Below are 15,917 nucleotides of genomic sequence, written 5' to 3'. Positions count from 1 at the left end.
GCATAATTCCATATTTGAAGGAGACCCTAAAACTACAAATCAAATGTTTTTAAAGAACCTAAACATTATTCCATAATTACAAGTGTATTTCCTAAAGTTAATTTTAACTAATTAATTCTTGTGATGTACTTTATATAAACAAAAAAATTTCACTCTTGGACTAACTTAGTGGGAAAACATGTTCTAATTTTTAAGAGGCTTTATTGAAGGGTGCTTTTAGAAAAAGTGCAGAATATGTAACTAAAATTAACTATTAACATTTTCTGGAGATCAAGGGGAACCAACTTAGAAGACTATAACTTTGCTTAAATTTAGCACCATTTGTATACATTTAAAAAATTGACATGCTACAGTTTTTAAAAATAGTTTTTTTCTCTAGCATTTATTATTCATTTCTTCCTATAGTGCAAAAACTTATCCCTGCCCCCAAAAAAGATTACAAACGCGCACATGTGCGTAACAAAGAGGTTTGACTATGGGACATTTCCTTGTTAAAAAGATGTCTCAAAGGTAGAGAAAATCCTGAATTTGGTTAAGTAATTGAAGTAAACATAAGAGAGAGTCACGAGTACGTTTTTACAAAGGCCCAAGACGGGTGTGATCGTTCCCAGGACAATGATTAAACTAAGTCTAACAAAGATAAAGGGTAGATCCTGGAGCACGATGCCCAGGGAATTCAGAAGAGGGTTCTGGGGAGTCAGTATCATTCGAAGAAGAGAAATGAAACTGAAGATGTAGACGGGGTAGACCCAGCCTGACTTGTACACGTCGTGGTGCCCGGCCACCCGCACCATCTCTATGGTGTCGTACCACAGCAGAAAGCTCCAGAGGAAGATCTCAGAGCGCACGTCCCACTGTGACATCGTTCTCAGGACTCCCTGCTCGAAGGTGGGCTCCTGGGGTCCCTCTAGCTCAGGAGTGGAGCCCCCTGTGGTGGCTCCTGGCAGCCGCGGCAGGCGGGTGCTCCCGGCTGGCTGCGAAGGTGTCAGGTTTTCTTCATTTTGCCTCAATTCAAGCGTAACAGTTTTTATTTGCCACAAACTGGTCATGTGGATGTGCCTGTCTTCGTCACCTGCAATAAATTGATTTATTTACATTTTAACTTTAAATTTTTATTTAGAATTTAACTTTTCTTCTAATTTTAGTTACATTTAAATTTTAAATTTTTTATTTAAATTTTAAATATTTATTTAGAATTTAACTTTTCTTTCAATTTCATTAAAATGGAAAATTTTAATTGTTATTTAAATTAAATCTTAATTGTTATTTAAGTTTAAATTTAAATTTCATTAAAATGTAAAATTTTAATTATTTAAATTAAAATTTAATTGTTATTTAAATTAAATTTTAAATTTTATTTAACTGTGAGTTTTAAAATTTTTATTTAAAGTGAGATATTTAAATTGTTTATGTAAATTTAAATTTTTATTTAAATTTAAAAATGAAATTTAAGTGTTCTCTTATTTGAGGTCTGTTTCACACATGGAATTTCAAGATAGCAATGAGTAGCACAGCGCAAAAAATACAGAGGCGGGGAAGGCTCTTTGTGTCTTTGTACTTCCCTGGGTATGGATCCTAAGTCATTTTTACCATTTCAGAATAACAGCCATTACTGGTTACTGAGTTAAGTAAGCACTTTCACACATGATCTCATTTAATCCTCAGAAAAAAAGTTGAGAGATAGGGATTACTATCCCATTCGATAAATATGAAATTGGAGTACAAGAGGTGAAATGATGCCCAAATTCAAATACACAGTTAGGAAGGGGCAGAGCTGGAATTCACACCCAGACTTGTTTGACCCCAGTTGACAATCCCTTAACTTTATGGCTGCTAGCACTTTCTAGAGGCAATACATCACATGCTAATTATAAAACAGACACATATCATAAAATCAAATGAATCAAAAGTTCAATGGTCCAATCTTATTTTATAAGACGCCCACAGAGATCACTACAACCCAGATCGCCAAGCTTAGAGTCTGGTGCTAAGAGGGTCTTTTTTGAGCATGAGAGAGTCTTAGTGAAGGGTAACATTCTGTATCCAAGATTCTTAAGCTGTTCTTTCCCCCAGAGGTTTTGAACTCATCAGTGCGATGGGTTAGACTAAAGTATCTCATTTGTGACCGTGAAGCTGTGGCTGGTCAACATGTCAGTCATCTGAATGAGTAGGGTGTTTCCTCATGAACATCATAGAGTGAGTGTGTGGTGTGTGTGTGTGTGTGTGTGTGTGTGTGTGTGTGTGTGTGTGTGTGTGAGAGAGAGAGAGAGAGAGACAGAGAAAGGGAGAGAGAGAGAGAGAGAACGTGTGCGTCTCTCCGTATACACATGGGTGTTGAGGTTGGGGTTATGAAGGAAGCTCAAATCTCAGAACTTACTAATTGTTGATGGTATGATTTTTCTACACGAAAGGACTAGCACATTATTTTCCAAATATTTGAACACTTAAGCACCGTTTTCGTTGCAAAGAATTTCTCAGGTCTTGACAAAGTTTACTCAGCAAATGTGCTGAGCTGCCACATTACTTGATAAGACAAAATTTAAAGGGAGTCATTAGATGGAATAGCTCTAAAGGTTAAAGACACAAAGTCAATAAAAGTTGTTGAGATGTATTGAGCTGAAGTGAAAACATTTTAAAACAAATAAGTTATTATGATTAATGACTAACAAAAGGCTTGATTACTATAAGTAGGAGTTGTTTAAAGGACAAACCTCAGTTTTCTTTCTATACAATTATTTTTAAATTTTAAGTGTGAATTGAGTACATTTATCAACTAAAAAAATAATTAAATTCTTGATGAGATATTATTTACTTCTGGTATGAATCATTCATCAATAAATGTTAGGAACCATGACCCTTAGAAACTTCCTTATCAAACTTAGATGTCACAGTGGCATGAGTAGGAATCATTTTTTTAATTGGAATATAGTTGATTTATAATGTTTTGTCAGTTCAGGTGTACAGCAAAGTCATCCAGATATATATATATATATATATATATATATATATATATATATATATATATATATATATATTCATTCCTTTTCAGATTCTTTTCCCATATAGGTTATTACAGAATATTGAGTAGAGTTCCCTGTGCTCTAGTAGGTCCCTGTGCTCAGTAGGTCCTTGTTAGTTATCTATTTTATATACAGTAGTGTGTATCTGTTAATCCCAATTTCATAATTTATCCCTTTCCCCTACGTTTCCCTTTTGGTAACCATAAGTTTGACTTTGAGATCTGTGAGTCTGTTTCTGTTTTGTAAATAAGTTCATTTGTGTCATTTTTAAAATTAGATTCCACACATAAGTGATATCATATGACAACAGAATATTACTCAGCCATAAAAAATAAATTAAAAAAAAGAAAAAAATAATGCCATTTGCAGCAACATGGATGGACCTAGAGATTATCATACTTAATGAATTAAGTCAGACAGAGAAAGGAATCATTCTGATAAATTACATTCAAGAGAGAAAAATATATGCTAATTACTATTATTTTAACAATCATAATATCATCTGTTTTAAAACTCAGATGCTCACTTGCATCAATTGTATCTCTTATTTTACCAAAAAAAAAAATCAATATAGAAAATACGTTTCTTAGAGTGTGTCATGTCTTAGAGCACTCTCCTTCACCTCTCGTAGCAGATCAAGGTGTTCAAATGAAAATCCAAATTCCTTTGTCGATATGAGGAACAAAGCATATAATTTGGGCTCTTGAGGATGATTGCAAATTCAGCATTGTTTCAAAGCCAGGAAGTGCAATCTAAGAAGTGACACATTAACATTTTTTAAACAGTCATTGAGAGTCGCAATATCTGAGGATAAGAGCTGTTGGTACAAACAACGAATTCTTAGCTAGGGTTCATTTTTAATGAAATACAAAAGCCCTAACCCACGTGTATTTGGTAAAATAATCCTCATATTTCTCCACGGCTCATTAAGGACTAGTTTAGATTTGGGGACAAGTTTAGGGTTTCTGCTGTCCTCTTTCCAAGTAAGAAGCATTATAACTATGAGCTGGAAAGCTCTCCTGGCCTCCCAAAGGGCAGGGTAGAGCTGAGGATGTCAAGAATTCATTTGGTCATTAGAACAGACCAGCAAGTTTATCCTACAGTCACATAAACCTTCATGTATTCAATACTATTTCCTTCGGCTCCATGATTAGTTTCCCTCCAAATTATTATTTTTAAAATTTCCACTTATAGCTGGAATTCTTTTTATTGCTGCTGTTAGTTGTCAGGGTTCTATTTGAGGAAAATTATATTTATTTGTGCAAAATCTGTAAAAGATATTAACACAAAGAGCGCAATCTACTCACTTCCTTAAAGGCTCACGTTGCCCTGTAAAAAGTAAAGGACTTCCCTGGTCCGCCTGCCAATGCAGGGAACACAGGTTTGAACCCTGGACCGGGAAGATCCCACATGCCACGGAGCAACTAAGCCCGTGCGCCACAACTACTGAGCCTACTCTCTAGAGTCCGAGAGCCACAAGTACTGAGCTGGCGTGCCACAACTACTGAAGCCCGTGTGCCTAGAAGCCCGTGCTCCGCAACAAGAGAAGCCACTGCAATGAGAAGCCCACGCACCGCAACGAAGAGCAGCCCCCGCTCGCCACAACTAGAGAAAGCCCGTGCACAGCAATGAAGACCCAAAGCAGCCAAAAAATTAATTAATTAATTAATTAAAAAAGAAAGAAATACAACACATACAAAATAAAAAGTAAAAATAGCAGGCCTGCTGCGTAGTTCCCCACGGCTGATGCCAGCTGCCAAAACAACTTTTTATCCTCACCGTGCACGCCAAATAATTAAGGAAATGCAATTTTGATAACAGATAAATGTTTAAGTAGGTAACTCACACCTCTTTTGCTTTATTATTTCTTCATACTGATGTATTTCTATCTCTAACTTGTTCCCCAAAAGTTTTAGATCACTTACAGGGAAAATGTAAGTACAACATAACAAATCAGTAGTGAGGAATTTTCTAGAGTGAGCATGTAATCCTCTTGCAAAAAGAAAAAGAAAGCAATAAAAGTTATTTAAATAAAAAGAGAGCAAAATGAGAGAGGAGAACCACAAAATAGGGTACCTAAAAACAAGACAGGAATGACGCTGCTACTAAAAATGCACTTTTTAAATGAAATCAACATTGTAATTTTATTCATTCAAAAATTTCACCGTATAAAGGCAACTTGGAAAAGGGAAATCTCAGCTTAGGGGTAAAATGGCCTTTTTGAGGGGGAAGAGGGCTGGACTCAAGTGCCAACAGCAGGCGAGTGCTAGGTAGCGCCGTTAGTAGGGGGACAGGCTTCAAAACTGCCTCTCCAAACAACAGCTTCAAAACCGCTCCTGATGGGGGCTTCCCTGGTGGTTCAGTGGTTAAGACTTCACCTTCCACTGCAGGGGGCACAGGTTCGATCCCTGGTTGGGGAGCTAAGATCCCCGCATGGCGCAGCCAAAAGACTGCTCCTGATGTTGGTTAAGGGCTAGAACACTTGGACACCCAAGCTGTCTGCTGTTAGCAGACACACTGTAGAGTGTGGTTCCACGCTTAGGCTGGGCATTGAGAATGATGCAGCGGATAATGTCTCCGCCTTCACCACTCCATCCCCTGGATCAGGGAAGTGACAGTTAAGCAGAGACTGAAGAATAAATAGGAATGAATTATGTGAGAATGAAGAAAGGAACTTTCCAGGTGGTAGGGAGAGTAGGTGTAAAGCTCCTTCAGCTAAAATGAGCTGAAAGGAGGAGAGCGTGGTGAGGGGCTGGGGGTGGGGCAAGAGAGGGAAGAAGAGGAGAGAAGCTAAGGCTTACTAAGTGTCTTCTCCATATCAGGTGCTGTTCTAAGCCCTTTCTATGCATCCATTCACTTCATCCTTAGAAAAACTCTATGATGTGGCTAACAAAGGGGAAAGGTGTGGGGGGAGATAAATTAGGAATATGAGATTAACAGATACAAACTACTATATATAAAATAGATAAGCAGTAAGGATTTACCATAGAGCACAGGGAACTATATTCAACATCTTATAATAACCTATTACAGAAAAGAATCTGAAATATATACAATATATATAACTGAATCACTTTGCTATACACCTGAAACTAACACAATATTATAAATCAACTATACTTCAATATAATAATAATAATAAAAAACCTCTATGATGTAGATACTATTATGTTCCCATTTTAAAGATGAGTAAGCTAAGGCAGAGGGAGATTAAGGATTGTTTCCAGGGTCACACAGCGAGCAAGGAGAGGGATGGAGCGTGAACCTCAGACCCTTAAGCACTGTCCGTGGCAAAGCCAGATGATGTAGAGCTTATGGGCCAAGGTTTTGGACTTGATTCTAAGTTGACTCTAAGTTCACCAAAGATGAGGACAGTGCAGGGCACGGGAGCTAGAGAGGACCTGGGGATTCATCAAAGAGGCTCTTGAGGCCGTCAAGGCAGCTGATGTGAAATGAGGTTGTTACTCAACTCACAGCAACCAGAAGATCAAATTAAAGACTCATTCAGAAAAAGTATGACTAGTCTTGATGCACAGTCCCCAAAATCAATTTTTCCCTGAGAGGAAAATGGTCTAGAGAAAGAAAAATGCTAATGATTTAAATATAACATGCTGAGAGAAAAAAAAAAATCTGGAATAGAAGACAAGTCACACAGTCTTATGAAAAATTTTTACAAAGCATATGAAGCACACAAAGTACTTTCAGTCATAGTACTTTTAGAGATTAAAAAAATAATAAGGAGGACCTTCAAGATGGCAGAGGAGTAAACCGTGGAAATCACCTTCCTCCACAAAAATACATCTACATGTGGAACAATGCCTACAGAACACATACTGAAGACTGGCAGAAGACCTCAGACTCCCCAAAAGGCAAGAAACTCCCCACGTACCTGGGTAGGGCAAAAGAAAAAAAAAACAAGGACAAAAGAATAGGGATGGGACCTGCCCCTCTGGGAGGGAGCTGGGAAGGAGGAAAGGTTACCACACACTAGAATAGAAGCCCCTGCACTGGTGGAGATGGGGGGTGGGCGAGGGGGGGAAGCTTCGGAGCCACGGAGGAGAGCTCAGCAACAGGGGTGCGGAGGGCAAAGCGGAGAGGTTCCCGCACGGAGGAGCGGTGCCGACCAGCACTCACCAGCCCGAGAGGCTTGTCTGCTCACCTGCTGGGACGGGCGGGGGCTGGGAGCTGAGGCTCGGGCTTTGGTCGGATCGCAGGGAGAGGACTGGGGTTGGCGGCGTGAACACAGCCTGGAGGGGGATAGTGCGCCACGGCTAGCCGGGAGGGAGTCCGGGGAAAAGTCTGGAGCTGCCGAACAGGCAAGAAACCATTGTTTCGGGGTGCGTGAGGAGAGGGGATTCAGAGTGCCGCCTAAATGAGCTCCAGAGACGGGCGTGAGCCGCGGCTATCACTGCGGACCCCAGAGACGGGCATGGGACGCTAAGGCTGCTGCTGCCGCCAGCAGGAAGCCTGTGTGCGAGCCCAGGTCACTCTCCACACCTCCCCTCCCGGGAGCCGGTGCAGCCCGCCACTGCCAGGCTCCCGTGATCCAGGGACAACTTCCCCGGGAGAACGCACGGCGCGCCTCAGGCTGGTGCAACGTCACACCGGCCTCTGCTGCCGCAGGCTCGCCCCGCATCCGTACCCCTCCCTCCCCCCGGCCTGAGTGAGTCAGAGCCCCCGAATAAACTGCTCCTTTAACCCCGTCCTGTCTGAGCGAAGAACAGATGCCCTCAGGCAACCTACACGCCGAGGCGGGTCCAAATCCAAAGGTGAACCCCAGGAGCTGTGCGAACAAAGAAGAGAAAGGGAAATTCCTCCCAGCAGCCTCAGGAGCAGCGGATTAAATCTCCACAGTCAACCTGATGTACCCTGCATATGTGGAATACCTGAATAGACAACGAATCATCCCAAATTGAGGAGGTGGACTTTGGGAGTAACTGTAGACATGGGGTTTGCTGTATGCGACTGACTAGTTTCTGAGTTTATATGTTTATCTTAGTTTAGTTTTTAGCGCTTGTTATCATTGGTGGATTTGTTTATTGGTTTGGTTGCTCTCTTATTATTTTAATTGCTTTTTTATTTTTTATTTTAATAACTTTTATTTTATTTATTTCTTTTTTTTTTCTCCCTTTTCTTCTGAGCCATGTGGCTAACAGGGTCTTGCTGCTTCGGCGGGGTGTCAGGCCTAGGCCCTGGAGATGGGAGAGCCGAGTTCAGGATATTGGTCCACCAGAGACCTCCCAGCCCCACGTAATATCAATTGGCGAGAGCTCTCCCAGAGATCTCCATCTCAATGTTAAGATCCAGCTCCACTCAACGACCAGCAGGCTACAGTGCTGGACACCCCATGCCAAGCAACTAGCAACACAGGAACACAACACCACCCATTACCAGAGAGGATGCCTAAAATCATAATAAGGTCAGAGACACCCCAAAACATACCACCAAACTCGGACCTGCCCACCAGAAAAACAAGCTCCAGCCTCATCCACCAGAACAAAGGCATCAGTCCCCTCCACCAGGAAGCCTACACAACCCACTGAACCAGCCTTACCCACTGGGGGCAGACACCAAAAACAACAGGAACTATGAACCTGCAGGCAGTGAAAAGGAGACCCCCAAACACAGTAAGTTAAGCAAAATGGGAAGACAGAGAAACATGCAGCAGATGAAGGAGCAAGGTAAAAACCTACCAGACCAAACAAATGAAGAGGAAATAGGCAGTCTACCTGAAAAAGAATTCAGGGTAATGATAGTAAAGATGATCCAAAATCTTGGAAATAGAATGGAGAAAATACAAGAAACGTTTAACAAGGACCTAGAAGAACTAAAGAGCAAACAATGATGAACAACACAAAAAATGAAATTAAAAATTCTCTAGAAGGAATCAATAGCAGAATAACTGAGGCAGAAGAACGGATAAGTGACCTGGAAGATAAAATTGTGGAAATAACTACCACAGAGCAGAATAAAGAAAAAAGAATGAAAAGAATTGAGGACACTCTCAGAGACCTCTGGGACAACATTAAATGCACCAGCATTCAAATTATAGGGGTCCCAGAAGAAGAAGAGAAAAAGAAGGGGACTGAGAAAATATTTGAAGAGATTACAGTTGAAAACTTCTCTAATATGGGAGAGGAAATAGTCAATCAAGTCCAGGAAGTGCAGAGAGTCCCATACAGGATAAATCCAAGGAGAAGCACGCCAAGACACATATTAATCAAACTATCAAAAATTAAACACAAAGAAAAATATTAAAAGCAGCACAGGAAAAGCAACAAATAACATACAAGGGAATCCCCATAAGGTGAACAGCAGATCTTTCAGCAGAAGCTTTGCAAGCCAGAAGGGAGTGGCAGGACATACTTAAAGTGATGAAAGGGAAAAAGCTACAACCCAGATTACTCTACCAAGCAAGGATCTCATTCAGATTTGACAGAGAAATTAAAACCTTTACAGACAAGCAAAAGAAGAGAATTCAGCACCACCAAACCAGCTTTAAAACAAATGCTAACAGAACTTCTCTAGGCAGGAAACACAAGAGAAGGAAAAGACCTACAATAACAAACCCAAAACTATTAAGAAAACGGTAATAGGAACATAACATATCGATAATTACCTTAAATGTAAACGCATTAAATACTCCAACCAAAAGACATAGAGTGGCTGAATGGATCCAAAAACAAGACCCATATATATGCTGTTTACAAGAGACCCACTTCAGACCTAGGGACACATACAGACTGAAAGTGAGGGGATGGAAAAAGATATTCCATGCAAATGGAAATCAAAAGAAGGCTGGAGTAGCAATTCTCATATCAGACAAAATAGACTTTAAAATAAAGACTATTACAAGAGACAAAGAAGGACACTACATAATGATCAAGGGATCAATCCAAGAAGATATAACAATTGTAAATATTTATGCACCCAACATAGGAGCACCTCAATACATAAGGCAAATGCTAACAGCCATAAAAAGGGGAAATCGACAGCAACACAAGCATAGTAGGGGACTTTAACACCCCACTTTCACCAATGGACAGATCAAACAAAATGAAAATAAATAAGGAAACACAAGCTTTAAATGATACATTAAACAAGATGGACTTAATTGATATTTATAGGACATTCCATCCAAAAACACCAGAATACACTTTCTTCTCAAGGGCTCATGGAACATTCTGCAGGATAGATCATATCTTGGGTCACAAATCAAGCCTTGGTAAATTTAAGAAAACTGAAATCGTATCAAGTATCTTTTCTGACCACAATGTTATGACACTAGGTATCAATTACAGGAAAAAAACCTGTAAAAAATACAAACACATGGAAGCTAAACAATACGCTACTAAATAACCAGGAGATCACTGAAGAAATCAAAGAGGAAATCAAAAAATACCTAGAAACAGACGACAGTGAAAACACGATGGCCTAAAACCTATGGGATGCAGCAAAAGCAGTTCTAAGAGGGAACTTTATAGCAATAAAATCCTACCTCAAGAAACAAGAAACATCTCAAATAAACAACCTAATCTTACACCTAAAGCAATTAGAGACAGGAGAACAAAAAAACCCCCAAAGTTAGCAGAAGGAAAGAAATCATAAAGATCAGATCAGAAATAAATGTAAAAGAAATGAAGGAAATGATAGCAAAGATCAATAAAACTAAAACCTGGTTCTTTGAGAAGATAAACAAATTTGATAAACCACTGGCCAGACTCATCAAGAAAAAAAGGGAGAAGACTCAAGTCAACAGAATTAGAAATGAAAACGGAGGAGTAACAACAAACACTGAAGAAATACAAAGGATCATAAGAGATTACTACAAGCAACTCTATGCCAATAAAATGGACAACCTGGAAGAAATGGACAAATTCTTAGAAAAGCACAACCTTCCAAGACTGAACCAGGAAGAAATAGAAAATATAAACAGACCAATCACAAGCACTGAAATTGAAACTGTGATTAAAAATCTTCCAACAAACAAAAGCCCAGGTCCAGATGGCTTCACAGGCGAATTCTATCAAACATTTAGAGAAGAGCTAATACCCATCCTTCTCAAACTCTTCCAAAATATAGCAGAGGGAGGAACATTCCCAAACTCATTCTACGAGGCCACCATCACCCTGATACCAAAACCAGACAAAGATGTCACAAAGAAAGAAAACTACAGGCCAATATCACTGATGAACATAGATGCGAAAAACCTCAACAAAATACTAGCAAACAGAATCCAGCAGCACATTAAAAGGATCATACACCATGATCGAGTGGGGTTTATCCCAGGAATGCAAGGATTCTTCAGTATACGCAAATTAATCAATATGATACACCATATTAACAAATTGAAGGATAAAAACCATATGATCATCTCAATAGACGCAGAAAAAGCTTTCAACAAAATTCAACACCCATTTATGATAAAAACTCTCCAGAAAGTAGGCATAGAGGGAACTTACCTCAACATAACAAAGGCCATATATGACAAACCCACAGCCAACATTGTCCTCAATGGTGAAAAACTGAAACCATTTCCACTAAGATCAGGAACAAGACAAGGTTGCCCACTCACTATTATTCAACATAGTTTTGGAAGTGTTAGCCACAGCAATCAGAGAAGAAAAAGAAATGAAAGGAATCCAAATCGGAAAAGAAGAAGTAAAGCTGTCACTGTTTGCAGGTGACATGATACTATACATAGAGAGTCCTAAAGATGCTACCAGAAAACTACTAGAGCTAATCAATGAATTTGGTAAAGTAGCAGGATACAAAATTAATGCACAGAAATCTCTTGCACTCCTATATACTAATGATGAAAAATCTGAAAGTGAAATTAAGAAAACACTCCCGTTTACCATTGCAACAAAAAGAATAAAATATCTAGGAATAAACCTACCTAAGGAGACAAAAGACCTGTATGCAGAAAACTATAAGACACTGATGAAAGAAATTAAAGATGATACAAATAGATGGAGAGATATACCATGTTCTTGGATTGGAAGAATCAACATTATGAAAATGACTCTACTATCCAAAGCAATCTACAGATTCAATGCAATCCCTATCAAACTACCACTGGCATTTTTCACAGAACTAGAACAAAAAATTTCACAATTTGTATGGAAACACAAAGGACCCCGAATAGCCAAAGCAATCTTGAGAACGAAAAATGGAGCTGGAGGAATCAGGCTCCCTGACTTCAGACTATATTACAAAGCTACAGTAATCAAGATAGTTTGGTACTGGCACAAAAACAGAAATATAGATCGATGGAACAGGACAGAAAGCCCAGAGATAAACCCATGCACATATGGTCACCTTATCTTTGATAAAGGAGGCAAGCATATAAAGTGGAGAAAAGACAGCCTCTTCAATAAGTGGTGCTGGGAAAACTGGACAGGTACATGTAAAAGTACAAAATTAGAACACTCCCTGACACCATACACAAAAATAAACTCAAAATGGATTAAAGACCTAAGTGTAAGGCCAGACACTATCAAACTCTTAGAGGAAAACATAGGCAGAACACTCTATGACATAAATCACAGCAAGATCCTTTTTGACCCAGCTCCTAGAGAAATGAAAATAAAAACACAAATAAACAAATGGGACCTAATGAAACTTAAAAGCTTTTGCACAGCAAAGGAAACCATAAACAAGACCAAAAGACAACCCTCAGAATGGGAGAAAATATTTGCAAATGAAGCAACTGACAAAGGATTAATCTCCAAGATTTACAAGCAGCTCATGCAGCTCAAAAACAAAAAAACCAACAACCCAATCCAAAAATGGGCAGAAGACCTAAATAGACATTTCTCCAAAGAAGATATACAGATTGCCAACAAACACATGAAAGAATGCTCAACATCATTAATCATCAGAGAAATGCAAACCAAAACTACAATGAGATATCATTTCACACCGGTCAGAATGGCCAGCATCAAAAAATCTAGAAACAATAAATGCTGGAGAGGGTGTGGAGAAAAGGGAACACTCTTGCACTGTTGGTGGGAATGTAAATTGATACAGCCACTATGGAGAACAGTATGGAGGTTCCTGAAAAAACTAAAAATAGAACTACCATATGACCCAGCAATCCCACTACTGGGCATATACCCTGAGAAAACCATAATTCAAAAAGAGTCATGTACCACAATGTTCATGGCAGCTCTATTTACAATAGCCAGGACATGGAAGCAACCTAAGTGTCCATCAACAGATGAATGGATAAAGAAGATGTGGCACATATATACAATGGAATATTACTCAGCCATAAAAAGAAATGAAATGGAAGTATTTGTAGTGAGGTGGATGGAGTTAGAGTCTGTCATACAGAGTGAAGTAAGTCAGAAAGAGAAAAACAAATACAGTATGCTAACACATATATATGGAATCTAAGGAAAAAAAAAAAAAGGTCATGAAGAACCTAGCGGCAAGACGGGAATACAGACACAGACCTACTAGAGAATGGACTTGAGGATATGGGGAGGCGGAGGAGTGAGATGTGACAGGGTGAGAGAGTGGCATGGACATATATACACTACCAAATGTAAAATAGATAGCTAGTGGGAAGCAGCTGCATAGCACAGGGAGATCAGCTCGGTGCTTTGTGACCACCTAGAGGGGTGGGATAGGGAGGGTGGGAGGGAGGGAGATGCAAGAGGGAAGAGATATGGGAACATATGTATATGTATAACTGATTCAGTTTGTTATAAAGCAGAAACTAACACACCATTGTAAAGCAATTATACTCCAATAAAGACGTTTAACAAAAAAAAACAAAACAAAAAAACTGGCAAATGCTACTAATCAGGGCTTCCCCAGCTCCCCCACCAGGAGAGACAGTTGTTTAAACACTGACCAGCATACTATTCTCTGTGCTCAAAACTGTATGCAAGGTTTCATCAAATAATAATAATCAGTAATACTAATGAATTCAACCTATCATCAGTTCTGCAGGACCTCTTGGGCATACATTCTCAGCTGTGAGACAACTGTGACAACTTCCTTTAAAAAAGGCATTGTATTGTGATCCGGTAAATCCAAAAGCCCTCAGATTCAGTTCCAGTTCCCTGCTAGGCATTGCATAAATCTGACAAGAAATAAATTCATTTCTGAATTTTAGGCAATGTGAAATTCTAAGAGAATTCTTTTGTCTGAGGACACGGCAGGAAGGCTTGGTAGTTTAAAGACCATCTTTCCCTCTATAGATTCATCTAATACTGGACAAGAATTGCTAAAAACTGACAATATTATCGATTCTTAAAAATGCCATTTGTTAAGGTTGAGAAAACTTTCTTCATTTTCTAATCTTCAGCTTTTCATTTGGGATATTCTGGTCCTTCTCCTCTTTGATATGTGTTTATATCAGAGAATGTAATTAATTTATTTTTTTAATTTATCTTTTTACCCTTTTTTTAACATCTTTATTGGAGTATAATTGCTTTACATTGTTGTGCTAGTTTCTGCTGTATAACAAAGTGAATCAGCTATACGTATACATCTATCCCCATATCCCCGCTCTCTTGTATCTCCCTCCCACCCTCCCTATTCCACCCCTCTAGGTGGTCACAAAGCCCTGAGCTGATCTCCCTGTGCTATGGCACTAGATATCTATTTTACATTTGGTAGTGTGTACATGTCAATGCCACTCTCCCACTTCGTCCCAGCTTACCCTTCCCCCTCCCTGTGTCCTCAAGTCCATTCTCTACCTCTGCATCTTTATTCCTGTCCTGCCCCTAGGTTCTTCAGAACCATTTTTTTTTTGTAGATTCCATATATATGTGTTAGCATACGGTATTTATTTTTGAGAGAATGTAATTTAATTTACAGTACATAAGTAGAAAATTTATTTTTCTACATTTATATTAATATAGTATGTATACTATAATAATGATAATATGAATTATGCTAACAATGTAATAAGTATATAATATATAATATGTATATATTAATATACACAATAAATAATTCTAGATTTCGAAGTGGTTTGCAATTCCTCTAGTAGTTAAGTGCTTGGATATAGACCAGAGCTAGGAACCCCAGCGTGAGCCCAATCAGGGTGACAAAAATGGACATATGTGGGAATGAGCCTGATTTGTTGCCTTCAGAGCCCTTACCTCAGCTTTAATTATAGGTATTTGTTAGTGTCGTTCAGAAACGTGGTACCACACCCACTAGACGGTGAGCTCCATGCAATGGGGGCTCTGCCTGTTTTCACCCACCATTTCACCCCCAGAGCCTAGTGGAGTGTCTGGTACGGAACAGATCCTCCATAAAGATTTGCTGCAAAAAAGATGGGAGGAATACCTGTTCCGGAGACTGTGAGCATGATGGAGCCACGCGCATTCTGGAGGAAAAAAAAATCTGCACTAAGGCAAGTAAGCCAAAGCGTCAAAACAAGGCTGAATAATACCCGCCCTCCCACCAACCCCGGCCCCCATGCTCTCAATCCCCTCCCATCATAGGAAGACTTGGGAATCCTGCATAGACTATCCTCTGGCCTGGGTCCTAGATGGAGCCCTTTAAGCGAGACCACGGACTGATCTGGTAAAGAAGCCCTGAAAGGCATTTGGAGCTCCTGGCAGCGCAGCCTGGGGACCGTGCAGCTCAACGGTAAGGGAAGACCACTGGCTGTGGGCCCAGTCGAGTGTGCGCATGCGCGGCGCGGCGCCTGCACAGCCCCTGGACTCGGGCCGGCATCCCCAGGCGTGGCTCAAGGGATTCAAAAGCCTCCCGGGCCCTGGCAGCAGTAGGAGGCACCAGGCAGGGGACGAAAGCGCCAATGCGAGGTTCCCAGAAGAAAGCGTTTGTGAGTTCACAGGAAGCATACTTTGGAACGGGGATCCCCAACACCCGGGCCACAGACGGGTACAGGTCCTCGGCCTGTTAGGA

General features: G+C 39.9%; 1 protein-coding gene across 1 annotated transcript in view; it reads right to left on the bottom strand.

Moving 5' to 3' along the window:
• Positions 1 to 491: 491 nt before the first annotated feature.
• TMEM236 (transmembrane protein 236) overlaps positions 492 to 15,917 on the bottom strand; it is a 38,010-nt gene continuing 22,584 nt past the window's right edge. The window contains exon 4 of the mRNA XM_068539019.1: positions 492 to 1,072. Within this exon, the coding sequence (XP_068395120.1) occupies positions 492 to 1,072 (581 nt within the window). The remainder of the gene's footprint in view (positions 1,073 to 15,917) is intronic.

The sequence above is a fragment of the Eschrichtius robustus genome, chromosome 1 (assembly GCF_028021215.1).
Source record: "Eschrichtius robustus isolate mEscRob2 chromosome 1, mEscRob2.pri, whole genome shotgun sequence".
NCBI classification, from domain to species: domain Eukaryota; kingdom Metazoa; phylum Chordata; class Mammalia; order Artiodactyla; family Eschrichtiidae; genus Eschrichtius; species Eschrichtius robustus.
This window is presented reverse-complemented; position numbering and strand designations above follow the sequence as displayed.